Source organism: Heloderma suspectum, chromosome 3 (genome assembly GCF_057233095.1).
Source record: "Heloderma suspectum isolate Gila_16-S chromosome 3, 16-S_ref, whole genome shotgun sequence".
Classification (NCBI taxonomy): Eukaryota; Metazoa; Chordata; class Lepidosauria; order Squamata; family Helodermatidae; genus Heloderma; species Heloderma suspectum.
The window spans coordinates 38,653,444-38,681,121 of record NC_139460.1 but is presented as its reverse complement, the minus strand read 5'-3'; the positions used below and the strand labels follow the sequence as shown (position 1 = coordinate 38,681,121).

General features: G+C 45.8%; 2 protein-coding genes across 2 annotated transcripts in view; one reads left to right on the top strand and one right to left on the bottom strand.

Annotated features, from left to right (window-relative positions):
* B3GLCT (beta 3-glucosyltransferase) overlaps positions 1 to 19,744 on the bottom strand; it is a 157,405-nt gene extending 137,661 nt beyond the window's left edge. The window contains exon 1 of the mRNA XM_084842973.1: positions 19,590 to 19,744. Coding sequence (XP_084699099.1) covers positions 19,590 to 19,683 — 94 coding nt within the window. The 5' untranslated portion in view covers positions 19,684 to 19,744. The remainder of the gene's footprint in view (positions 1 to 19,589) is intronic.
* Positions 19,717 to 27,678, top strand: part of HSPH1 (heat shock protein family H (Hsp110) member 1) — a 33,267-nt gene continuing 25,305 nt past the window's right edge. Inside the window, exons 1-3 of the mRNA XM_084842971.1 lie at positions 19,717 to 20,071; positions 24,650 to 24,707; positions 25,614 to 25,754. Of these exons, the coding sequence (XP_084699097.1) occupies positions 19,965 to 20,071; positions 24,650 to 24,707; positions 25,614 to 25,754 (306 nt within the window). The 5' untranslated portion in view covers positions 19,717 to 19,964. The remainder of the gene's footprint in view (positions 20,072 to 24,649; positions 24,708 to 25,613; positions 25,755 to 27,678) is intronic.

Sequence of the window (27,678 nt, the reverse complement as noted above, 5' to 3'; positions counted from 1 at the left end):
GTTCCCTCCGTGAAAAAGGAAAAGCTGCAATCAGAGGAGTTAGATCAATGAAACATATGGAAGACTCAGATAAGGGGGAGAAGGAGCGGGGAGGGGGAGGGGGAAAAGGAGTCCGTCGTGATCCTGCATTTAAAACAGAAGCAGAAAGCACCATTTTAAATGCAGGATTTTAGGCTGGTGTAGAGATGCTGTTAGACCTGTAATTAGGAGTAGGGATGGGCGAATTCCCTACCTTCTTGTCCATGGGGAATCTGCCCGCAGGGGGGAGGCGATCTGTTCCTCCCCCCGGAATCCCCGCCGGCCGGTTCCGCTCCGTGGCCATGCCATATCGCTGGCTGAAAGGGACTTGACTGTGGACGCAAATGCCGTCCAGGATGCCATTTGCGGCCGTAAAGGCCTTAGTTTAAGGTAAATGCAGCTGTAAATGGCTGCATTTAGCTTAAACTAAGACCTCTGCGGCCGCAAATGGCGTCCTGGACACCATTTGCGGCCGTGCTTTTCATTCATGCGATAGGCTACGCAGATATTTGAAAAAACGCAAATATGTGAAAAAACAGGGCCGCAAATGGCTACGTGCGTGAATGAAAAGCACGGACGCAAATGGCGTCCAGGATGCCATTTGCGGCCATAAAGGTCTTAGTTTAAGCTAAATTCAGCATAAAGGTCTTAGTTTAAGCTAAATGCAGCCATTTACGGCTACATTTACCTTAAGCTAAGGCCTTTACGGCCACAAATGGTGCCCTGGTCACCATTTGCGTCCGCAGTCAGTCCCTTCAACCAGCGATATGGCATGGCGGCCATATCGCTGGAAATCCGGAGCCAGAGGTTCTGGCCAAAGAGGATTCCGCGGGGAGGCAGAGGTAAATGTTCCGTTCCGCCAAGGCCTCCGGGGGGCCTGAGAATCCGGCCTCATTGGAGTCCATGGTGGAATTCTCCGCCATCCCTAGTTAGGAGAAAGTTACTCTTGATACTCAGCACCACTTTAGGGCCTAACTAGACATAAGGACAAAAGCATACCTAATTATTAATTATTAGTAAATAAATGAATTAATAGCATAATAAAAATGCCCAGCAATTTGTTGGTTTTACTAAATAGCAGAGGTGAATGTGTGTGTGCAGGGCGAAATAGCAAAGCACGGGGAGGGGAAGTTTAACTATTTCGTTCTCTGCTGTGATCCCAACAAAAATTGCACTTCCTGTGCTTCTATTCCTTCCAGGAAACAAGAAGACGCTCCTATTGGTACCAAGACACTAAGAAATTTTCTCATTTTTGAAAATCTCTTTTTTACCATGTTGGAATGGAAGGATCTCAGTACTAAGCTGTTTGCACACACTGTCAGATTTGTAAGACGCATGACTAGCATCAAGAAAACTACAACATGTTTCGTATCGTATTGCAGATGGGGATGGGGTAGGTGGGTGGATGGATGGATGGATGGATGGATAAGGCTGAGGGGATAGTGGCTGGTCTTAGGCCTCATTACTGATTTTCAGCAAATAGGCCTCGTTACAGCAGTTTTCAATCAAGTCTCTAGAATATTTATTATTTATTATTAGCATTTATATACCACCTTATCTGCTAAAAAGCCACCAAGGTGGCATACAGCTATTTAAACAGTAAAATCATAAAAACAAGAACATTAAAAATGGTTAAAACAATCAACTGTGCATTTTAAAAGGCTGCATTGAAAAGATGCATCTTTATATCCTTCCTAAAGGCCGAGAGAATGGGGGCCTGTTACGAGACAGGAAGGGGGGATAACATTTCCTCCTGGTGGACCCCTTCTTTACATGGGTTACCTAGGAAAATAATTTCTTATAGGCTGCTACCAGTCAGGATGAGCCTCCTGACAGACTCTAGTCTGTCCAGCTTCTTGGAGAGTTTCTGAGCCCTATTGCCAAGGTCTCCTCCCAGACCTAGGAAAAAAGAAAAAAGGAAGGTGCTTTGGACTTTCTTTTCCAAAGTCCAGAAGCAGAGAGTTTACCAAAACCCTTTGAAAAATCTTAAAATACAAGCTATAGCTTTATAACCATGCACTCTCTCACGTGGGAAAGAGTTCTAGAATTCTAAATAAAAACTAAAAAGTCAGACTAACTTATCTAGTCACATTACCTACTGAACAGAGTCTTGGGTCCCAGAGCATATGCCCCGTTTATTGCAGGAAGCATGGTCAGAGAGAACGAGAGAGAGAGCGTGCATCTGGCTTCCAGTCAGATGGTATATAGGAAGCTCTAGAAGGACTGAAGGGATCTTTTTATGGGGAACTCCACTCCATAAAAGCCAACCTGTTTGCAGAGACTGATGGTTGGTTGGTCCAATACCATGCTAGCCTCCATTTCTGATGTCAGTGGCCTAGCCAGCAAATCAGAAAATTACCTAGTGGCTGGACCGACCTTCTTAACGACTGTAACTTACAACCCAAAAGCCCAAGGTGGTTGGAACCAGTGAGCCTATTCAAGAAAAGGGATTAAGGTTTTGTTTGCATTTTTGGAGGACAAAACAGTGAGATGAGGCTAGATAAAACTATTCAGGTTGCCCAGCAGGGGCCAACTGACCACATGCTCTAGGGGGCATTGTGGATCTATATCAGAAGTACAAGTTTGTCACACGGCCAATCATAGTTCTTAAAGGAGTGCATTCCATAATTTGGGAGCAATACAGGAGAAAGCCCTTTCACCCATGCTTGACAAATGGGCTTCTGCAGAGTAATGGTGCCCTCAAAAGGCTCTGTCCTGCAGATCTGAACATGCAGACAGATTCATAGACAAGTGGTCCTTAGATGTCTCAGAATATAGTTGCATTACATCAAATACAAGTCTATATTACTCATGCTATGATGTGCCATAGTATTTTACAAAGGGGCCCCATATTCAACAGTATACACCTGTTTTGTCCCAGATGTGTATTTGTTGTTCATTCTAGGTTTGCAACCAACAATGTTTCATTTAGCCGCTTTGTCCTTGATATGATAGGGCTCTGTTTTCTATTCAGATGCCATCAAAATTCTGGCAGCCAATAAAAGATTGCTGATCAATATCAATCCTACACAGTTTTAACTGCATATAACTTTAGCACATATATTCTTTATTGAAGGGGTGGACAGACTCCTCGGGAGAAAGGTTCTAGTTCCTTTATCTAGCCACTGGGATTAAGAAGCAGTATCTTCTCTGCATGCTATTTCTTGATATGTGTGGCATCTGAACTTGTGGCTAGTCACATACAGGAGGAGAGAGGATTCCAGGAGGAATGCTCTAGGCTGCACTAGGACTCCTCCAAGCCATATTCTTCTTCCAACCAAACCAGCTGCAAACAAAGTGAGAGCAAACAGGTTGACACTGGACTGGGCGGGATGGGGGAGGCTCTAACATATCTGGGCCTCAGCAAGTGCCCAACTTGGCAACTTGTCTCTGTGTTCTTTCATAATGAGATGAAGTAAGACTAAGGGTCCCAAGACATGGTCTGAAGGCAACATGAGGCAGCCACCTTGCTGAAACTAAGCAGGTCTGAGACTGGTCAGTGCTTGGAAGGGAGACCTCCTGGGAACCACATGCAGCCACCTTAAGTTCCTCAATGGAAGAAAGGTGGGATATAAATGTAATAAATAAATAAGGGCACAACCCTGTGCATGTTTAGACAGAAAAAAGTCCTACAACTCCCAGCATGCCTTGGAGACCCTATTTGTCCTGAAAGAAGACTCATACATTTATAGACAAGCAAACAAACCCACTGGCAGGTACTAGTGCTTATGTTTCAATTCCCCAAGCAAATCAATATGCTGTCCACCTAAATCTTTACAGCCATACAAGTAAATTAAGTCTGTATTCTTCAAGCATAAATTATGTTCTCTGCTGCACCTGGGAGGAGCCTCCTCCCCCAAATCCCGCTTGACAACAGAGCTCCCACACCACAACATTCTGCCCTATGTGCAGCTGCAGGCCTTGGTCTTGCCAGAATGCTGGTCTCTGTACTGAAGTAATGTTTATGGCCCAGGTGCTGAGTGCAAAACTGACCCATTTTCAGACCTCGCTAGTAATCAGTGTCTTAGTCCAGCCTTAGCCATGCTGGCTAGAGATGATGGGAAGTGTTGTAGCTGAACGCATCTGGAGGGCACCAGGTTGGGAAAGGCTGCCTTAAGTTTGGATCCAATGTTAGTCTTACCTATGGGCAGACCCAATGAAACAAATGGAGCTCACGTTATTTATTTATTTTATTTATTATTAAATTTATTAATCGCCCATCTGGCTGGTCACCCAGCCACTCTGGGCGATGTACAACATACAATAAAAACAGTTTAAAACAATAAAATTCTACAATAAAAACATTTTCTAAAATACCCTAACCCACCCCAAATGCCTGCCTGAACAACAACGTTTTTAATGCACGACGGAAGCTCATTAAAGAGGGGGCATGACAGAGTTCCCTAGGGAGGGAGTTCCACAGAGTGGGGGCCACCACAGAAAAGGCCCTCTCCTTCGTCCCCACCAGTCTAGCTGTCCTGGCTGATGGGACAGAGAGAAGACCATCCGAGGCTGATCTTGTTAAGCGGCCTGTCTGGTGCTGCTGGAGGCGCTCCTTAAGATAGGCTGGGCTGGAACCATATAGGGTTTTAAAGGTCAAAACCAACACCTTGAATTTGGCCTGGAAAACAACTGGTAACCAGTGCAACTCCTTCAGCACTGGAGTGATGTGATCTCGACGGCGGCTGCCTTTAATCAGGCGAGCCGCCGCGTTCTGTACCAGCTGCAGTTTCCAAACCGTCTTCAAGGGTAACCCCACGTAGAGCGCATTACAGTAGTCTAAACGAGAGGAGACCAGGGCATGTACTACCGATGGGAGCAGATGGTTGGGAAGGAAGGGGCGTGGCTGCCGTATCAGATGGAGTTGATACAGCACTGTCCGGCTCACAGCTGACACCTGAGCCTCCATGGACAGCTGGGAGTCCAAAATGACCCCCAGGCTGCGGACCTGGTCTTTCAAGGGTAGCCGTACCCCATTCAACACCAGGTCAACATCCCCCAGCCTCCTCTTGTCTCCCACCAAAAGTACCTCGGTCTTGTCAGGGTTCAGCTTCAGCCTATTCCTCCCCATCCAGCCACTCACCGTCTCCAGACATTTGGACAGGGATTCTACGGCCAACCTTGGTGAAGATTTAAACGAGAGGTAGAGCTGCGTGTCATCCGCATATTGATGACACTGCACCCCAAACCTCCTGATGATAGCCCCCAGCGGCTTCACATAGATGTTAAATAGCATCGGGGAGAGGATGGAACCCTGTGGCACCCCACAAGTAAGTGGCCATGGGTCCGAAACCTCCTCTCCCAGTGCTACCCTCTGGTACCTGCCGGAGAGGAAGGACCGGAACCACCGCAATACGGTGTCCCCAATGCCCAACCCCTCCAGGCGGTCCAGGAGGATACCGTGGTCAACGGTATCAAAAGCCGCTGAGAGGTCGAGGAGAACAAGGAAGGAGCATTCACCCCTATCCAGAGCCCTCCTCATATCATCTACCAAGGCAACCAAGGCCGTTTCTGTCCCATGCCCAGGCCTGAAGCCCGACTGAAATGGGTCTAGATATTCAGTTTCTTCCAAGTGTGCCTTCAACTGCACCGCCACCACCCGCTCAATCACCTTGCCCAAAAATGGCAGATTTGAGACTGGGCGAAAGTTGTTCAAAACTTGAGGATCCAAGGAGGGCTTCTTTAAGAGCAGTCTTATCACTGCCTCTTTGAGGGCTGATGACATCACTCCCTCCTCCCTCCCACTTGGAACAGCCTCCTGGGACAGCACTCTGCAGACGCAATGGAGGCAGCATAATATTCCTTTTTTGCTGCCTTCACCGCCGCGTGATAAGCTGAAGATACAGCTCTAGCCCGTGTCTGATCGTCTTTGGAGTGAGACTTCCGCCACCGGCGCTCTAGCCGTCTCACCTCCTGTTTCAGAGCTCGTAACCGCGAATTGAACCATGGTGCAGTCTGAGCCCTGTTCAGGGGGAGAGGGCGTTTCGGAGCCACCTGATCTAATGCCCCAGTAATTGCGGCATTGCAGCCACCCACCAGGGTCTCGACCGAGTGGCCGTTGGCATGCCCCAGAGAATCCCCAAGTGCGTTCAGGAATCCATTTGGATCCATAAGACGCCTGGGGCGGACCATTTTAATGGGTCCTCCACCCCGCGGAGGGGTTGTGGAACCGAGAAGTCCAACGTCACCAGATAGTGATCTGACCATGACAAGGGGGTGGTGGATATACCCCCGACTTCCAGATCACTCCCCACTTCTCCAGAAACAAACACAAGGTCTAGTGCATGACCGGCTACATGGGTGGGCCCAGTTAGAATATGGTGCAGCTCCCAGGAGGCCATGGTCTCCATGAAGTCCCGAGGTGCTCCTGTGAGGATGGCCTCCAAATGTACATTGAAGTCCCCCAACACCAGTAAGTTAGGGGACTGCACAAGCACATCAGAGACCACCTCAAGCACCTCGGCCAGGGAGTCAGTTGTGCAGCGGGGTGGACGGTACACGAGCAGAATCCCCAGATTGCCCTTCGGGCCCAACCTCCAGTACATGCACTCAGCAACCTTGGTCTTCCGGAGAGGGGGTCTGGTGAAGACCAAGGACTCTCGGTAGATAACAGCCACTCCCCCTCCCCGATCCCCAGCCCTCGGCTGCTGTGCATACGAAAATCCAGCTGGACACATGGCTGCAAGGGTTGGAGCAGCAGCCTCGGCCAGCCAGGTCTCCGTATTACATGCCAGGTCTGCACCCTCATCCAGGATCATGTCATGGATGAGGGAGGTTTTCTGGGTAACAGACCTGGCATTGCAGAGCAGCAAACGAAGGCCAGAAGATGGGGTCACGCCTCCCCCAGCCATCCTTTGGCTCTGGACAGGCCCGGAGCAGGGGACAGATAGTACACATCTCTCCCTTGTTCCCCTTACCTGGCATGGCCTGCCCCTAGCACTCTGCCAGCGCCTGCCGCCCAGCCTCGGTATCGTCTGGCCCCCAACACTCCCCCCACTGCCTCCATCAGGTGGACACATGCCCCCTCGCTCCCGCCTATCAGGCAGGCTACCCACCCCTAAAACCACAACAAAATCCCCCAGGAAAAAGAAAACACACACACACACAACAATTAAAAATCCCCTTAAAAATAATGCCAGGCCGGAGTCCACAGGGAAGGCCAGGTGGTGGTGGTGGTGGTGGTGGTGGTGGTGGCGGCGGTGGCAGCAGCCGCCGCCGCCGCAGGCCCAGCAGCAGCAGGCGTGCCTCTTCCCCGGTGATGGTGGTGGCCTCTCCTGCAGGCCCTGGCTCTCCCAGGCCACCTCAGCCAGCCAGCTTATGTAGCCCCTCCAGGGAGGGCAGGTGGAGCAGCACAGCTGGCTCGGTACCTGGGGGCCTGGTCCTGCAGGGACTGGCAGTCTGCCAGGCAGAAGTCTCCAGGGAAGGCCTGGTGGTGGTGGCGGCAGCGGCGGCAGCAGCAGCAGGCCCAGCAGCAGCAGGCCCGCCTCTTCCCCGGTGGTGGTGGTGGCCTCTCCTGCAAGCCCTGGCTCTCTAATCTAACGTTAGATTAACACTGAGTACCTGATGGAGTGCCTCTTCCGGCATGAACGGACCCATACACTATGTTCAACATCTAAGGCCCTCCTTCAGGTGCCTCCTCTGAGGGAGGCCCGGAGAGTAGCAACAAGAGGGAGGGCCTTCTTGGTGCTGGCCACCCAATTTTGGAATGATCTCCCCAACGAGGCCTGCCTGTTATCTTTTCAATGCCAGCTTAAAAGTACGCTCTTCTCTCAGGAATTCCGCAGCGTATAATGAGTTTTTAAATCACGTCCTGGATTGTCTTTGGTTGATTGTTTAAAAAATGTTTTTAGATATATGTTGTCTGTTTGTGTGCTATATGTTTATATGTTTTTATGTTAATAGTTTTGTACTTTGTATAATGTATTTTAATGGCTTTAATTTTTGTGAACCACGCACAGAACTTTGGCTATGGGGCAGTATAAAAGTATAATAAACTAGCACATGGATCCGACTTTGCACAAGCTGGATTAGCTCTTAGTTTGATACAGCGAAGCCTTCAAGCAAACTTATGCAGCTGCCAGGGTTGGACACATAACACCTGCCCTGGTCCCTTGGCACAGCCCCAGCCATGGTGACCCCAATAGCCCTTTGAGGGAGGGGCCTGCTTTGTTCTTCATCTCCTGACGCCTGTCTTGAGCTTCCCTCTCTGTCAGCCATGGCTCCCTTCTCCTCTCTTCTTTCTCTCCCCCTCCCACCACATCAGCTGCCAGCATTCTTCTTCCGTTACCTGGGCAACTTGCTCCCTTGCCCGTCCCCTGCTGTATCTAATTTCAGCTCCTTCTACATTGCCCCCTTTCTTAAAAAAAAATCACTATGCCTATAACCATCCCAGATAGAGGTAGAACATATCCTGAAAGTTTCATAACAATTGGATGCACAGTTTGAGTCCATCGAGGACCTACAAACTCTTCCATTTAGATAGATAGATAAAATGATATAACCTTAAGTCTTTGTGTGTACGAAATTTGAGTTTCTGGGTGCTTTGCAATTACCTTAATCATCTGGATGCGTATCTCCTGGTATCTCAGGAGAGGCTTCCAAATGTCTGTTTCAGACATACTAATCAGTGAGTCTTCCAGTATGCGTGTGCAAATATCAGCTTTCTGGGTGGTCTGGAAGTACTTTTACCATTTGGGGCACACCTTATCCCCTTTCTGATGAAGCATGGAGAGGGGAGAGCATGAACATGCACATCTGAACTCTACTTGTAACATAGGTAGCCTATACCAGAAAGATGAAAGAGTAACTGTTTTGTTTCTTCATGCAGTTCTGTTTGGCATCCATCTGGTAACCCAAAAGCACAGGCCTGGAGCATGCTGACTATTCTACAAGGAACACTTCTGACTTTTTATCACTAGCTGGCAACAACATAAACATATATCACACTCCTCCCCCTTCAGTTTACTTGATCAACATATAAGCAAAGAGAAAATGAAAACACAAACAAATATCTGAATATACTGAACTAGTTAGTAAATACATTGGTCTTAACCCACAAAGTCAGGAGACACACCTAAAGCAATGGTATGATCTGATGCAGGGATTGTGGTCCTTTCAGTCTCTCTGGCTGTAGCAAGTGGAGAGTGTAGTGGTTCACCCAGTTTGCTGTTCCACCTCAACCTATGGATCCTTTGCTGGAATCTCTTCTCCATAGTTCAAACACACTTGATTATGATGTCGCCGAATACACCTGCCATCTGGCAATTCCACCACCTGTGAAAGAGGCCCTGCCTGTGCTATGACACAACCTGACAGCCAACGAGGTCCATTCCCAAACTGAGGGCATAAACTAGGTTACCTACTGCTGGTGTCCTTAATGCTGCTTTTAAATCATAACAGAACTTTTGCCCTTCCTGCTTCTCACACACCTTAGTAGCCTTATCAGGGTGTAGAATGTCTATGTGCGTTCGTAATTTCCTTCCCATTAGCAGTTCCACTGGTGATTTCCCCATGGTGGAGTGTGGTGTCATACAATACTGGAAAAGGAACCTGGCCAACTTAGTCTCTAAGCTACCACATGTTCTTTTTAAGTCCCACTTTCAAGGTCTGTACAATTCTTTTTACTAGACCATTTGAAGCTGGGTGATGTGGTGCAATTCTTGCATGTTTGTTGTGATTTTTCTCCAAGAATTCTTAGAAAATTGCACCTGTAAACTGAGGCCTACTATCACTTACCACCATCTCTGGGCAATCCAAAAGCAGAAAAAGAAAGATGGAGCTTATCAATAGTAGCTTCAGCAGTAGTGGATGACATTAGGTGAACTCCAAACCATTTGGAATGTGCATCTGTTATTATTAAGAACATTTTTCCCATAACTGGACCAGCATAATCTATGTGAAGTCTTGCCCAGGGTCATTGCAGCCATTTCCATGGGAGTAAGGGTGCTTTTGGAGGAGCACGACGAGTATATTGACAAACACCACACTGCTACACTACTGTCTCAATGTGTTGGCCTATCCCTGGCCACCACACATAACTACATGCTAGCCCCTTCATCTGTACAGCGTTAAGGACAGTGTCGATCTGTGCTGCCCTTCCGTGTCCATTTTCCCCTAAATGCTACAAGCATCCTTGGCCAGGTGGCTGGCCTCCTGGGAGGCAAGCATGTCTTTCCTGGGCTTTCAAATCCACAACCAGGAAGCCTTTTTGAGATAACAATTCTTCCAGAGCTGGGCAAAGCATCCTTCTTTTAATTAACACCTTCCTGGCTTCATCTCCCAGCCCAGCAGGTGAGAGGAAGCATTTTTCTGCCTCTGTGCCATGCACCGGATTGCTGAACTAAGCTTGGCAGACTCCTCACCCTCCCTCCCCTAGGCAAACCTAATGAAATGAAATTGATTTCTTTGTTCCAATGTCACTGGGGTTCCCTGTCACCTGGGTATGCTGCCCTCCTGAATTCCTCGGTGCCTCTTCCAACCAAGGATGTTGTGTGCATTGCAGGATCCTGTGAGTCCTAGATGGGAGTAAGTACTCCCAAGAGCTAGCACAGGATAGTAAGTTCCTTCTACGATTTTTACTTTTCTTTTAAAACATCCTTTGCTTCCCTTCCTGCTTGTTTTGATATTCTCTTTAATACACATTCCCTCTTAATTTGGACTGGAGGTGCAAAGTATACATTTCTCACCAAGATCTGAGAGGTTCTTTCCTCCTCACATGACCGAACCATTTAACAACACTACCAGAGAACTCAGATCTGTGCTTACAAGGAAGGAGGAGGGAAGTGGGCTGTTAGCACACACAGATAAGCATAGTGCGCTTCCTCCATCCCAGGCAGATAACTGGCTCACAGCTCTTGAGCCTTCTAGGGTTAAAGGACAAGAAAGGGGGTGGTGACAATACTACCACTGGCCTGTTCAGCTGCACACTGGGGAAGGGTAGTTAGGCTAACCATGGTGCATGGTGGTTACCACTAACCACTGTGAGTGCTACTGCCACATGGGCAGTTAACCATGTTCCACAATGTGGTTAGATTAACCATTCTCTAACCACCCTCCCTCCCGCCAGAACCGACAGTCCTCCAGATGGGCAGCCATACATCCCAGCAGCCTTTGTGCTGTCGGCCATTTTGGTGCTTGGTACTGCAGGCCGTTTTGGTGCTCGGCAGTTCAGCAGCCTGTTGCCCCCCTGTGCCGCAGCACACGGCCCTCAGGCACGTCCTGCAGCAAGAACTCACATGGTCTGAGATCCGTCTTTCCGGAGGCCTATAATCGCTGCTCACTGCTGTAATCCACCGCCCCGATGCACAGCGCATTCAAGTGTCTCCTGCAGTACAGACAGACACGGGTGCCCATCAGGAATCAGCTTCCGTTGCTTCCACCAATGATTTATGCCACTGCAAGCACAGTGCTGGAGTCCATGCTGCCTCTGCAGTCACATTCTAACAGGCATCATTGCATACGTCAGCACATGGCCATGCCCACAGCGTGCCGATAGCAGTGGCAGGCCAGGGCACAAGTGGTCATGAGCTGCAGCTCTATGCTCGCTTCTCTGCTGGCGTGCAGTGGGCTGTTGCCAGGGGCAGTGTATTAGCGGGCTTATGGCAGCCGCATCATTTGCTGCTAGGCAGATCTCAACCATAGAGATCTGCTACTCAGGCATGTACGGCTACTCCTTCTTTGGCCACTCTTGCTGTGGAGCTCTATGGCTGCTGTCAATTAACCACAGAGGCAGTTCAGACATGACACTAAACCATGATAGAGCCCACTAACCATCTTGCAACAAGTGGTTAGTGAGCATGGTTAGTCCATGGTTAATAAACCACCATAGTGGGAAAAACGCTCTTCAGACATCATGCTAAGCCATCATGGTTAGCTCAAAAATGCTAACCATCATGGCTTAGTGTGATGTCTGAACAGGCCCATTCAGTCTCAGACTGTGAGCAACCTGCCCTGGGAGGGAAGCCGGGGAACAAGCAACCCATTCCAATAGATCTCTACCAGTTAGACTTCATGATTTTTACTCGGGTCCCTACCTATATCCATTTGTCTTTTCCTGTTTTCACTCTTCACGACAATTCTTCTCATCTCATCTTCCTAATGTTGGCCTCCCTAAAGACAAGATGCACCAGAGGTTTGCAGAGCTCATACATGCTGGAACTCCCTTTATACCTCTGTTATGTGCAAGAGGACGGCATTCCTGTCTAGACCTTCTGAGCATTTTGCCCAATGGTTTGCTATCGAGTGCAAGTGCACTCCCATATAATTATGAGGCAGGCAGTGGAAGGCCAGCAACCACTGCCCCTCCTTCTACAACAAAAGAATTATGCAGTTTCAGAAAAGAAACACTGATTTGCTATTCATATGCTGCCTAGCAAATTGACACAGCAGAAACCTGCTCACCCTTCTGTCAAACACACATGAACTCTGGACATGAAATACCACCATATTGCTTTCTGTGGCAATCAAGCTCTCATGCTTCAAGCACTTTCTACACTCAGCTCTGTCTACAAGAGATAAAGGTAATATATTACTTTTGAATAGGAAGGTCTTTCTGCAAAGTGCAAATCCGGCAGTCTGTGATTGATCCTACGTGCAAGGACAAGAGCATAAATTATAGCCACCCAAAACAATGCAGTGGTGTTTAAATTGTTTAAGGAGTGCATAAGCAATTCCAATACAAAGGCAATGAAGATGTGGGGAAAACTGTTTTCATTAGTTTCCATAAACGTGTACAGTTGGAAATGAATGCTATTAAGCATTATTATGGCCTGAAGAACTTTAGTACTGTAGCTATACAGAAGAAATACACTAAACCACAACAGCTTACTTTGAAAGAGTAAGACAAATAAACACACTATCAGAAAAGCCATTTCTCATGTTTCCCTCAGGGCACTGATCATGTATTTTCTAGTAATGTCACAGGCATTCATATCTCCTGGCTTGGGAGTATGAACCTTGGTGGCTCATAATGCTTGCCTCAGATATGAAGCATGCATTACAGCCCGCAACATTTTTCTCTGGCACAGATTCAAACTGGAAAACGCAACTCCTTCTTTCCACCTACCTCCAGATTTCTTCTTCCTCTCAGCCAGGTACCAGGAGCACTACAACATGCAGTTTTCCAGCACTGCTAAGAAACATCCCTCCCTTCCTCCATCCTGCCACTCACATCAAAGCAGCAAACCAAGTAAACAGGTCAGTGGGAATGAGGGTTTGGAGAAAGGGAAGGAGGCAACCAAACGGATAGATGGGTGGAGGGAGGTGGACAGAAGGGCAAGAAGTTAGTGGATCAAACTTGTCATGTCCCCAAATGACATCAAGGCTGCGATGGGGTCCAATTTGGTGTGGGACTGGGCCTGGAATAAACCAAGCTATTTTCCATGTTTTGAGCAAAGTATAGGTTCTTGATGTCTGACTGGAGGTGTTTGCCCCACCACTAATATTTTATTTAATGCTGGAATAATCATGTAGGCCTGCAGGAATTACTTGCTGTCAGGGTTGGATCGGAGCCCATAGAGCCCCAAAGCAGTTCTGATTCTGAGGAAGAGATAGAAACCATGGGAGAGGAAGCCATGTGCTGTTCAGAGGTGCCGCCGGAGGGAAAGCCTCTCCCTGCTCACGTTCCTGAGAGTGGTAGCGACCTTGGCAGGCAGGGGGAGGGACAACTGGAGCTTTGGGACGCTAGGCACCGGCAAAGGGACAAGCGGGAGATGGAGGGCGCCGAGACGAGGTGCTCAGCCCGCTTGGCGCGACGTCAACAGCTGCGCCCCGATGCCCCACGGGAAAGGGGTGGACTTTCACCTCCTAGCCCTTAAGTTCAGAGGCTTCCCGCCTTTTCCCTCCAAACAGAGACCAACTGATTCACTAAGGCTAGAAACCCCTAATAGGCAGCTCTCTTAAGTTTCCCTCATTAGGCTCAGGCAATTAGCATCTGTAAGCGTCATTAGGTTGAACAGAAATAAAGCCTTGGAAAAGAGCCCTATGTCTGCATGTTGATTCTGGCTACTTGAGGATTTCAGAAGGCAGCAAGGGCGCTCCTGACACTTGCATGGGAGCCAAGAGTTGTAACACTTCCATGAGTCTTTTTTTCTGTGTATTTGCAGATATATGCCTCCAGTTTAATGTTGCAGAAGGCTTGTATCAATGCAAGAAAACGCACCCACACACCCCTATGCAGTTCTAGAAGTCCAGGTCACCTTTTTTGTGATCTGATTTAGGAAACTGCATAAGGAGCGAAGTCCATTACAGACCACATTTCATTATTGTGATTGTTCATGCTTCATTTCTTGCTAGTTTTGTGAAAAGCCTTAAGCCTTACCAAGGTAGAACCTTTTCTGTAACTGGTCAAGGCAGAACTCTGCCACTGTTCTTTCACCCTACCCTTTTTGCCCCAAAGTGTATCAACTTTTCAATTTAGGAAATATGGATACAGTGACTACCCATCCCCTAGCACCAAATGCATTGCATTCCACTTCAAGAAGGGGAAATGCATGTGTACAAGAAATCTGTAAAGACTATTTCCGGGATAGCAAAGGCCAAAGGGAAATATAATGCAATAAGGATATTAGTGTGGACACGACAAATCGAAGAGTACGAAACACAAAAAGATTAGTACCATGGCAGTGAAGGGTGAAATTAAATGCTAAAAGAATTCTAGTCTGGATGGAATTTAAGTACTTTCCAAAGAAAACATTACTCCTAAATTAACGGCAGTGGCCCTACTAGGAGCAGATTTGGGAGTGCAAGTCCAGTGCCCCACAACCAGGGGCAGGGGGTGGTGCTAAACAAAAGCCAGAGGAGACAGTGGCAGCAGGAAATGGGTAGCTGCAGACTGGACCTGATGCCTGTCACCATGCACCATCCTTTTTTTCTTTAATAGTTCATTAGGCAGGTGCACCACCTGCCATCTTCATTTCACAGGTACCTTTGGGCAATGAGGGTCCGGGCAGGGGGAGAGGAGTGACAACACAAGAACACCAGGGGTGAGGAATGAAATATGGCAGAAACTGCAGAGCACTCAGTGTGGTGTGTATGGCAAGGGGCCACCCCAAGGGCATCTTGCCCGGGGCTCCCCCAAACCTGACAGAGCCATTTTATAGCAGCAAGGAATACAACGTTAAAAGAAAAAAAGAAATGGGTAGTAATGCATTACTGCATCTCTGCCATTGCATAAACTGCTTAGTGGTGCACACACACAAAAGTTTTAAAGATTTAAGTCTCCTGGCAGTCTAACCTGGAAACTCTGTCCTCATATCCCAGATATTTGTGCACCTACTACGGATATTCAATTGCAGAACAATGGCACTCTGTACATGCTCAAAGACATTCATTGTTAATTTCAAGCTCCATGCTGAAAACAGGTTTTATAGTGTAGATCCAATGAAATATTGGTGCCCATCCGAGGGACTCAAATATGTTCACCTAAAAATCTTAGGAAATAGGGACAAATCTATTACTTCAGTACCGTTGCATTCCTATAACAGTGAAGGATGCTTGTGTTTTCCATGTGGTTAGAGCTCCCCCTAGTATTCTAATTATGCTTTAGACTTTTTGGGGGTGGGGGTGGGTGGGCAGGAGCCTTAATTAAAAAAAACAAAAAGTTAAGAAATAATTACATAGTAAAACAAGGCTCCAATAGAAACTGTCTAAAAATTCATAAAATTATTTTGAGATGTTCATCAACGCTTGGTAATTGGTACCTTCAATCCAAATAATCACTAACTCTTGTCTATTGGGAAGAGAATTTTCAGAAATTATGTTTTCTGCTATTTTTATCATGTATTATTCAGCCAAAATACATTCCTTATTTTTTTAGTTGATAAACATGGTGATGTCTTATATGAGTAATTGACGTGGCCCAAAATGTTGAATTCAGTATAAAAACAGAGATGAACAAGTTTATAAAATGTCAACCTAATTAAGAACTACTTCAGTTGGAGCATTTGCACTGGAGTCAAAAACATATTACTTGAAAGTAGGACCTACTAAAATCAGTAAATCTTACTTTCAGGTGTGAAATAGCTTTATGGCCTGAATAAGTTGTTTTTTGTAGGTAAGTCTCCAAATGTAACACACAGTCAGATGCATTAAAATCCCATTTAGAATTGATATGTATAAAAATCATATGAAGGTATACATTGCTGTGTATAAATATGCAGTTTGGTGTGGTGGATAGAGCGGTGGATTTGGGACCAAGGAGATATAAATTCCCTATCAGCCGTGAAGGTTACTGGATAGCCTTGGGCAAGTCACCAACTCTCAGCCAAACCTGCCTCACAGGACTGGTGGGAGGAGAAAATAGGATAACCTCATGTACATCATCTCCTGAGCTCACTGAGGGTAAGGCAGATATAAGTATGATAACTAAAATGGCAGAATTCAAATGCAAATGAATGGAGCTGTTAGAGTAAAATGCTGTAACGTCATCAAGACGTGTCATTAAGATGATCATAAATGTAAGTGGTGAATCATAATATCATACAGGGGAAGAGCAGGAAGTCCCTTAAGAATGTAAGAAGAGCCATGCCAGACCAGACAAAAGGCCAATCTAGCCCAGCATTCTGTTTGCACAGTAGCCAACCAGATGCCTATGGGAAGTCCGCACAGGCAGGACATGAATGCAACAGCACCCTCCTACTCATGTTCCTCAGCAACTGGCATACTGCTTTTGATACTAGAGGCAATATAGAGCCATAATGGTTATATATTGATAGTGCATTGATAGTGTTACCCTCCATGACATCCTGAGCTCATTGAAGCTCAGCTCCACAAACGCACATCAACCTACTGTGGATTAATCCACAGTGCAGGACACGGAATGATGGGCTCAAGTTACAGGAAGCCAGATTCCGGCTGAACATCAGGAAAAACTTCCTGACTGTTACAGCAATATGACAATGGAACCACTTACCTAGGGAGGTAGTGGGCTCTCCCACACTGGAGGCATTCAAGACAAGGCTGGACAGCCATGTGTCAGGGATGCTCTGACTTGGATTCCTGCATTGAGCAGGGGGTTGGACTCGATGGCCTTGTAGGCCCCTTCCAACCCTACTATTCTATGATTCTATGACTCTAATCCACATATTCCTGAGCACAGCATAACGCAAGATACCAAGATGCCCCACACCAAGGCAACCAACGCTGCAGGAGACTACAAAAAGCCATGTTATGCTAGACCAACATTGCAGAAAAATGTTAACTTTGCTTAAGAAGTTGCAACAAACTTTAATACAGCTGTTGCCATGACTCGGTAATATGATCAATACATATGATTTGCTTGGTTGCTTGGAGGAATTTAATCTTCTCAGGGAGTCATGAAATGCGTGCCCTGTGTGATTGATGCCCCTACTGAATTAATGTCCATATTGTGTTCAATGCTAATACTTCAAACCTGTATAGAGCTATTATGTTCTCTCCCCTACAACCTCCCTGCCAGGTATAAGAACTTCGATGGTTCTATCTGAATAACTGCCAACGCAGATTAGAATATGGGTGTCCCTACACCATTGATTTATTGTACACTTGAATCACACACAGAATTTTGCAGGTCCTTTGCATGAAGTCATCAACCTCCAGGACACCTCACACACATTTTCCCCTTTATCGCACTTTCAAAAAGATCGGAGATAGACTAGTAATAAAAGTTAATGGCACCATATTGGACATGTACATTGTAAGATACCAATCCCCCCCTCCGGCTCCCACACACACACAAACACAGAGAAAGAATCAAGTAGCACTTCCAAAATTAACACGTCGTGGCAAAATGTTAATGCCAGGCTTGCATACAGGTACGCACAAACAGTACATACTAATATCTGTTTACTTAGAAGTAATTCCTATTAAATCCAACAGAGCAGAGTTCTTGAACCTCGGGCCTACAGCCCAAACCCTGCTTGCCTGGGATCCCAAGTTGGCTCTCTGAGATGACCCCACCCCCTTTCCCCCAACCACTGATTGTTTGGTGGTTTCCTAGCATCCCCCGCCCCCCTTCTAAAAGGTTGAAATGCTTCTCATAAGACTTAGTTACTGGAAGTATTTATTTATTTATTATTACATTTCTATACTGCTCAGTAGCCGAAGCTCTCTGGGCAGTTCACAATTAAAACCAGAAAATACTAGATGATAAAACACAATATAAAAATTTAAAAGTTTGAAACTACAGTATAAAAATAAAATAACCAAATACAACCTAGCTGCAGTGCAAAGATTTAAAATACAGTACCAGGTTTAAAACAGAAACTGAAAAACTAAAACACCTAGGAAAGTAAAAAGGTCTTCATCTGGCAGCAAAAAGGGTACAATGTAGGTGCTAGGCAAGCCTCTCTCGGAAGCTCATTCCACAACAGAAAAGGCCCTCTTCTTAGTAGCTTCCCACCTCACTTCCTTTGATAGGGGCTCCTGGAGAAGGACTGCTGAGGATGCCCTGCTTGTGGGTTCCTGGTTGACAGCTGGTTGCCCACTGTGTGAACAGAATCCTGGACTAGATTGACCCTTGGTCTGATCCAGCAGGGCTCTTCTTATAATGATCTTAGGATCATGGCAGGTATATATAGAAGTAAGAGCTTTAAGCTAACATATGCGGCATGTTTTTTGTATTTTTGGCCCCACCCACCACCACTGGAATGTAGTACCAGACAGCTTCCCCAAAATTTAATTCAACACCCCTGCAATAGGGCCTGTTCCTTATTGTGTTTAGGACTGGAGAGCTGGACTATAAGGAAGGCTAAGCGCAGCAGAATCGATGCTTTCGAACCGTGGTGCTGGAGAAGACTCTCACGAGTCCCCTGGACTGCAAGGAGGTCAAATCAGTCAATCCTCAAGGAAATCAACCCTGACTGCTCATTGGAAGGACAGATACTGAAGCTGAAGCGCAAATATTTTGGCCACCTAATGCGAAGAGAAAACTCCCTGGAAAAGACCCTGATGCTGGGAAAGACTGAAGGCAAAAGGAGAAGGGGACGGCAGAGGATGAGATGGCTAGATAGCATCACGGATGCAATGAATATGAACTTGAGCACGCTCCCGGAGAGAGCGCAGGACAGGAAGGCCTGGCGTGCTGTGGTCCATGGGGTCACGAAGAGTCGGACACGACTGAACGACTGAAGAACAAATGCCATTAAATTCAGTGGGATTTACTTTTGAGTAAACATGTAAGTAAGCCCTGCCTGTCTTACACCTGACTCTTTAAAGCATTTAGGAAGGATGATAACGCAGGTACTGGAGGAAAGCGGTGCACCTACCAGGTTAAAAAGAAATAGAATCAGCACTTTAAAGGGGCCTATACCGGAAACAACATTAAACAGAATTAAAGTTAAGCAGAAGCCAGAATGATTTTTTAAAAGCGATGAACTAGAACAAAGGAAACCAAGAAACTTGTACACTGGCAATATTTTCGCGAATATTAACCAAGGTTCTACCCAAAATATACAGGAATGACCCCAGAGAAGCTGAGCAGGCCTTTTACAACCTCAGAAAATTCCACCTCGCAGCCCACTGTTCGAATAATAATTAAAAAGCCACAACCCGACTGCGCATGCCCTTCTATGAACTCCCTCGTCCCCGCCTCTTACCTGCGTCAGGCGGCAACGCTGAAAGATTAGGAACGCGCGGCGTCCGCCGTCGCCCTGACAACGACAGTCGCCTCCTGATTCCAAGCTTGGCCATTGGCTTGGAGGGTTCGAGAACGCTCGAGAAGGCGGAAGCGGAAGCCGCACGTGGAGCCGGCGAGTCGCTGTCGCAGTTTCTGGAAACTTCTGCCTATTGTCGTATTTAAGCCCTCCGGCCGGAGGCGGCGATTTCCGCGCGTGAGGGAGGGCGCGGCTGGCCCTGAGCGCGGCTCGTCCCTGCAGCGGGTGAGAGCCGCTCCCGCCGGGTATCTTGAGCCGGCGCGGTGCGCAGGCAGCGAGCGCTTTGCCCCCGGGAGTGGCCGCTGCAGCAGCGCGGGCATGGCGGTGGTGGGCTTCGACCTCGGCTCGCAGAGCTGCTACATCGCGGTGGCCAGAGCCGGCGGCATAGAGACGGTGGCCAATGAATTCAGTGACCGATGCACTCCGTAAGTGGCAGGCGGCTGGGCGCGGGAGGATCCGGGGGCTCGGCTCGGATGGGGTGGGGTGGCGGAGTCGCGCGGGCGTGGGCTCGCAGGGGTGGGGGGCTCCGTCATGAGCGGGGTGGGCGGTGGACTTCGCGCAGTTAAAAATTAATTGCAGACGTACGTGTCGCATGCTGTCTGTGGTGGCTGAATTTTCATCGGGCTTTACTCGTAGGTAAGTGGGCCTGGCGTAGCACCTTTCCTCTTTAAGGGCTGCATCCAACGTTGCTCCTACGTAGAGAAGACCCATTGAAAGAAATGGACCGACATTGAATACATTCCTGTGTTTTTTAAACGGGTGAGGGGGTTCATTGGTATCTCCTCCTAATTTCCCCCCCTCCCCGCATGGAAATCGGGGTGGCGGCGATCTTGCGTTGTGCAGGCGTAATCCTCACCACGTTAATTGCAGTGGCGCTTGCTTCCAAGTAAGCCTATAAGTATGTTTTCTCAGAAGTAAGCCCCGTTAAGTTCAGTGAGGCTTGCTCTCGAGTAACTCTGCACAGGATCGCAGCCTTAGGGTAGCAGTTGCAGAGCGCATCCTGGCAAGTGTTTCTCAGAAATAAGCAAGCTGAATTCAATCGAGTATCCTCCCAAATCCGTGTGCGTTCAGCCCAAGAGCGATCTTTCTTCTTTCCAGGGTATGACAGCTGCACGGAGAGTGATCCGTGTTCCTTATTTCGAGCACATGTATTCTGCCCACCAGAGCTGGGCTTTGCAGTATTTTCACCATTGATGCTTCCTATTTTAAGCTGCATCTTTCCTACCTACATCTGGTCCCTGGGAAATGTGAGGGGGGAATCATAGAGGCAAATCGTCCCCACACACCTCTATCAGCAGTGGGAGGCGTGGGCCGGTGCAATGGGGGCAGGGGTGATTATTAGGTGTTGATCATTATCTTTTCTCTGGTGTCTACATTAACGAGGGAGGGGCAGAGGTGATACTGCAGTGCATTCTCACAATTCATTGCTCTACTCTGGCTCATGCGATTTTCCTTCAGCTTCTTGATGCTCAGTAGAAGGAAGTGAGAGGGCAGGACAATGATGCAGTTTGAAGGAGGGGCCCGTTGAATCTTGAACAGCCATGATAGGGCTGGTCCTACAGAGGCTAGGACCTGGAATCTTCTAGAGATTTCCCAGATTACAACAGAGGATGCAAAACAAGTGAATATCTGGATTTTACTGTACCCAGTTCGGATGGGGGGTGGGGAGCAGCCTAGGGTGCTTGAGGGTCTTTTGAGAGAAAGGTTATACCGACATATTCACAAGATTGGGTACCCACAGGAATGGGAGCTTAAGAACACCCTCCTCTTTCCTCACTCAAAGCTTGTTGAAGTCTCCTTGATTTGGAAGGGACATCCCAAGATACTTAAATCATCATATTGCATCTGATACTTTGGAGTACGGAAGCTTATTTATTATTTATTTATTACATGCCAATACTACCCAATAACCAAAGTTATTATGTTATAATTAAATGTGTATGTCTTTAAGGTGCCACAAGTTTTTAAATTATTAAAGTTATTTTCATTTTCTGTGGCTGAATTTCTGACACTTAATGTGGATGTTTGTTCAGGTTTGCAGACTGCTGCCGCTGACAGTTTTTTGACATCGCACTTGCATCCCCCTTTTCCTCCCAGGAGCTTAGGGTTCCATAGTTAGGGTGGATAAAAGTTGCTGTTTTTTTTTTTAAAGAAAAATCATCTTAATATAATCACTGTTTTTTATTTCAGCTGACAATGATTTTTAAAATGCCAGGGATATTGTGTCTAAAATAATCCAACATAAATATGAATTTAATACAAACATATTAAATCTACACTTCTAGTCTTTTAAAACTGAATCCATGACCGTGTATTAGGTGGGCTGACTTAAACAAAGGTTATTTAAATCAGTAATTTCACCCACCAAGAAAAAAGGCTGGTTTAAATTATTTAAATCAAGTCTCCCGCTGGTATTTCATGTCTTTTTTAAGCTGAGGCGTACTACACGGTTAATCTAACTATTTAAATATATCTACAACTAAATAGATAATTAATGCTATCTAGGAGGGCATGATTTGCATAATTTGTATATAACTTGATATTTTTACTAACTTTAGCAATCATTATGTTACACATTAATGGGTAACTCTGCTCGTTACATATGTTATGAACAAAGGCTTATAGTTACTGGGCAGAATAGTTTATTCCCATAAGACAAAAGGGAGTGTCCTTGTTTATTGGAATAGCATATATATTCATAGTTTGAGAATTGAACAAATCGCAGGCATTTAAAGAGCATAAAAACAGGGGCATGCAAAGTGGTATCTCCTGGAATCAGGTTGGATTCTAGTGGATCTGATGACTTGACAACTACTGGTACGCAGTATCATGTTCATAATAATATACTGTGTGACCTATTGCGTCAGATTTATCATTCTTGATCTGAAAAATATATTTCCCACTGCTTTTTTATAGACACAGAAAAACAGCTTTTAAGTTGGATGTAATGGTTCACATGTAATAATCCTGGTCCAATAAACCATGCTCGTGCACTCCTTCCTTGTGCCTTTCTGATATCCTGGTTTAGCAGCACTTTCCTCATTCAGATGCCACAGGAAACTGTAAGAAACTAGGAAATCTGCACCGAAGCCAGGTGCACTAGGGGAAGGGGGACAAGGATGGAGAGTGTGGTCTGATGGACCTTGGTTTCTTGGACTGGGGTCATTGTGTCTGAATGGAAATTGTGTGTCTGATAGAGTTCATTGTTAAGAGATTGTAAGTATAAGTTTAGCATGCTTGCATTCAGATTTAATTTTAACCATGCTATTTTAAAAAATCTTTTAATTTTTAAATTTAATTTAAAATTTACTTTAGTTTTTTAAAAATCTATTTTAAAAATCCCGATATCATCATATGGTTTGTTTCCCCAACCCAGCTTCATATTGTTCACCACCACAGGTGAGGGTGGGAAATGCAGAACGTGGTGGCATCAGGACACAGGTAAGAGTCACTACACATTAGGGAGGGCACAAGCACAACCCAGCCCCAGCCCTGTACCTATCATTTGGCAAATGCAGTTCAGTGTAAGCAAATGTAAAGTGATGCACATTGGGACAAAAAATCCCAACTTTAATTATAAGCTGATGGGATCTGAGCTAGTGGTGACTGACCAAGAAAGAGATCTTGGAGTTGTGGACAGCTTGATGAAAATGTCAACCTAGTGAGCAGCTGCTGTGAAAAAAGCAAACTCCAACAAAATGTTAGGAAAGGAATTGAAAATAAAACTGCCAATATCATACTACCCTTATGCAAATCTATGGTGCGACCACACTTGGAACTCTGTGTACAGTTCTGGTCACCACACCTATTGTAGAGTTGGGAAAAGGGCAACTAAAATGATCAAGGGGCTGGAGCAATTCCCCGGGGAAGGAAGGCTACAACAGCTGGGATTGTTTAGCTTAGAAAAAAGGTGAGTAAGGGGAGACATGATAGAGGTGTACAAAATTATGCACAGTGTGGAGAATGTGAGTAGAGAGACATTTTTCTCCCTCTCTCAAACTACTAGAACCTGGGGTCATCCCATGAAGCTGATTGGTGGGAGATTCAGGACAGATAAAAGGAAGTACTTTACACAGAGCATAGTTAAACTGTGGGATTCACTTTCACATGATGTAGTGTTGGCCACCAATTTGGATGGCTTTAAAAGAGGATTGGGCAAATTTATGGAGGATAAGGCTACTGTTGGCTACTAGTCCTGATGCTATATGCTACCTCTAGTATCAGAGGCAGTATGCCTCTGTACATCAGTTGCTGGGGATTATGGGTGGGGGTGCTGTTGCACTCAAGTCCTGCTTGTAGGTTTCCCATGAGCAGCTGGTTGGCCACTGTGTGAATAGAATGCTGGACAAGATAGAACCTGGGTCTGATCCAGCATGGCTCTTATGTTCTTGTAGTATCAGTTCTGCCATTTGCATTATCCAGAGCTCAGCTTTCTGAGTTTTGTTTTCACTCTGATTAAATTACCAGGTTTGTACAGCTCTTCTTTTCTTAGCATGCTCAGATGCCTCTGGGAATTCCTTCAGATAGTCCTGACCAGTTTCTTTTAGAGTCAAGATCGAATGTGAAAAATTCCAGCCCTTACATATTTTAAATTCACAGTGTTGTCATATTTAAATTTGTTCTCAACTGTGCTGTTTGTTGGAACTCTTTAGTAGTTTTAACACATCTGCATGCAGTAGTGAATGTATAAACTGATGTATTAAGGAAATGTGTGAACTGTTGTGGGAGAAAGTAATTTTCTGGTATCTCAAGAGTAGTGATGCAGACAGTAAATTAGTATGTTATGGTATCCTGTTGACAAAAAGCATTGGTGTAAACTTTCACATTCCGGTCATGAAAGCATTTACAAGTGCACATCTTTATAACCATTATATGATATCAGAGGAACCCCAGCTGTAACAACTTGGTGTGTTTAGGTGCCTTTTGCATGTTATTTTTGTAAACTTACCCACAGCAATTGTGCTTGTATTATTTTAAGCACTGGTGGATTTTTCTCTTTTCAGGTCAGTGGTGTCATTTGGGTCCAAAAACAGAGCAATTGGAGTGTCTGCTAAAAATCAAGTAAGTTGTCTTCTGAAAAGGAGCAAGACAAATGATATTTAAATCAGTAATGTAGCTGCTCTGAAACAACACTGTGAATTAAAAAAAAATACCTGCAGTGTCTCTCAGATGTGGGCTGCAAAAAGATACTGGAAAGAGAGGAAAATGCAGAGTAAGCCCTTCACTAGAGATATGAAGGCCTGGAAAAAAACAAATTCTTTAAGAACCTGCTTTTCCCCATGGACTTCTTTGTCGTTGCAAAAAGGGGGGCTCCCCCGCAAAGTTTCAGTTGCGTGGCGCTTCGTATTTCTCTTCTTCACATGGCTCTTTTCTATATGGATTTGGATATGGGGTAACTGAAAACCCCTTTTCAGACAGGGCAATGACTTGTCATCTTTTGGTTGTTATCATTTTAAAGCATCAGGTAAACTGTTGTTGCTGTATAAACTACCTAAGCCAGTTCCTAACATTCCATAATATTTTAGCATGTCCAACAACCAGAATGTAGGGTGGGGCTAGGCAGACAGGAACAAACTTGATCCTTAGTTCTGGGATCGTCAGGATGAGGGAAAAGATTTACCCACTCTGGCCCAATTGTATCCCTGTGGATACTCTTTCATTGTTCCTTATCTAAGGGAACAACTGTGCCATTCCTACAGGGGAGTATAAAATGTAGTGCTTGTACTAGGCTACTTTCTTTGCATGGATGTGGAGAAATGGAATTAGGGAAAGGCCTAAAAATCTTCATCTTCCCTTCTACCTCTGCCCCCATCAAACTTGTTAAACCTTTAACTAGTAATGGTAAATGGAATTCAAATAATGTCTGTACTTCGTTCATTGCTGGCGTTAGATTTGCCTGTGTAGTTGGTGGGCTTTTTCAGTCAAGATGGCAACAGTCATCATTTTTTTCTCTCTCTCCTCTTGTAGCTTATTACACATGCCAACAACACAGTGTTTAACTTCAAGAGATTCCATGGTCGTACATACAATGATCCTTTTATTCAGAAGGAGAAAGAGCTTGCGAGCTACTGTGTAGTTCCAATGAAAAATGGAAGTGTTGGAATAAAGGTAAGTATCTCATTATATTTATAACTTCCTGGTCTCTGTAATTAAGCTGAAAGGCATTGTGTTCCAGAAGAAAAATGGAAAACGTGTATTTCTCAAAGAAATCACCCCCAAAGATTATCCTGAAGGTTGGGGGACCTCTGGGAAGGCATGGAATGGGGGTGGGGCTGCTGAGTAATGGGGGAATTGGTTGAAATCAGGGAAGGGCCAGCTTGCACCAGGGAAAATGTTTGGGAGAGGTCTGTTTTGCAGTCTTGAGGGAGACACTGTTATGGTAACTAAATTCTAAACTGAAGTGATTTGTATTAATAAAGTGTCCGGTACCGTGCAGTATTATATGTGTGTTTATTCAGATATAAATCGCATTGAGTTGAAATATGCTTTTCCCCAAGTAATTGTGCATGGGATTGCAACCTTAATTATGAAGGTTTTAAATTGCTGTTCCTTATTTACGTGAGATAGTTATCTGGCAGTAAAAAAGTGATGATATTGGAGTATCTCGGTATTCTTATTGGTACACATATCAGGTTTTGGGGGGGTAATCTAGACTGTAATACAGGGAAGGGCTGTAGCTGAGTGGTAGAGCACATCCTTTGTATGCAGAAGGTCCCAGGTTCGATCCCCGGCACCTCCAGGCAGCGCTTGCTGGGGAAGACCCAAGTGTAAAACCTGGGAGAGCTGCCGCCAGTCAGATGGACCAAGGGTCTGACTTGATATAAGGCGGCTTCCTATATTCCAAATGCCGTTACACTTTTGAGCTTTTATCTTGGGACAGGGAGGTAACAGTCTAGTGTAGAGCTGTTTGATAGACAGCATATCTACAGGCTGCGGTCCTATCCTCCCTGCCCATTCCTTTTTCCTTGTATGTCATGACTTTTTAGATTGTAAGCCTAGGGGCAGAACATAAGAAGACCCATACTGGTTCAGACAAAGGGTCCATCTAGTCCAGCATTCTCTTCACAACCAGCTGCCCATGGGAAGCCCACAACCACGACATGAGTACCTCCCTTCCACCCATGTTCCCCAGCAACTGGTGTATGTAGGCATACTGCCTTTGATTCTGGAGGTAGCATACAGCTATCGAGGCTAGTAGCCATCGATAGTCTTCTCCTCCATGAATTTGTCTAACTCCCTTTTAAAGCCATCCAAACTGGTGTCCATCACCGCAACTTGTGGTAGCAGGGACCATCATGTTTAATTGATTGTTTGTAAACCACTCCGCAAGCCTTTTTGGCTGAGGAATGGGATACAAATTAAATAAACAAGGGGTGCCTGCAGGAATTTTTCCAGGCAGGAGCAAAGCTGCACAGTGGTATGCGATTGTAATTGGTGCACATAGCATGTGCCGCTATAACACACCTTTGCATTTTCCTTGTGTGTGTGCTTTGTTGCTCGGTGTTACTTTCCCTGACATTTAATAGCTTTCACAGTAGCAAAAAATCCTGGGAATTTGATAGCGCTAGTGCAGAAGAGTGTTATTTTCAAGCTTTGCACAAGAATTCATGAACAACGAAACTTTATTTGGAATGGGGGTATTTAAAAAAAAGGGGGGGAGCAAGAGCGAAAAAATGGATGCTCAAAGTTCTTAAGCAGCCTTAAGAATGTTGTCTTGGATATTGTCTGGCATCACCACCCTTATCATTGGTGAATACACTCTGGAGAGTAGCGTGAGTGTCCTGGCAGTGGGAGGAGAAATAAGTAGGCTTGATCAGGTTTTAGGGCTGTTAGAGGAGCCTGGACTGCTTGCTTTACTTTTTACATAATCAGCCAGTTTATACATTCACCAACACAGTGCAACATTTGCATTACCTGAATGTTGAACTTCCCAAATCTTCTTTTGGAACTGCACATTTTGTGTCTGGTTGCACATTTAAGAAAAAGAAGAAGCCCTAATAGCGTTAGAAAACAGTTCTCCTATTTGTGGTCA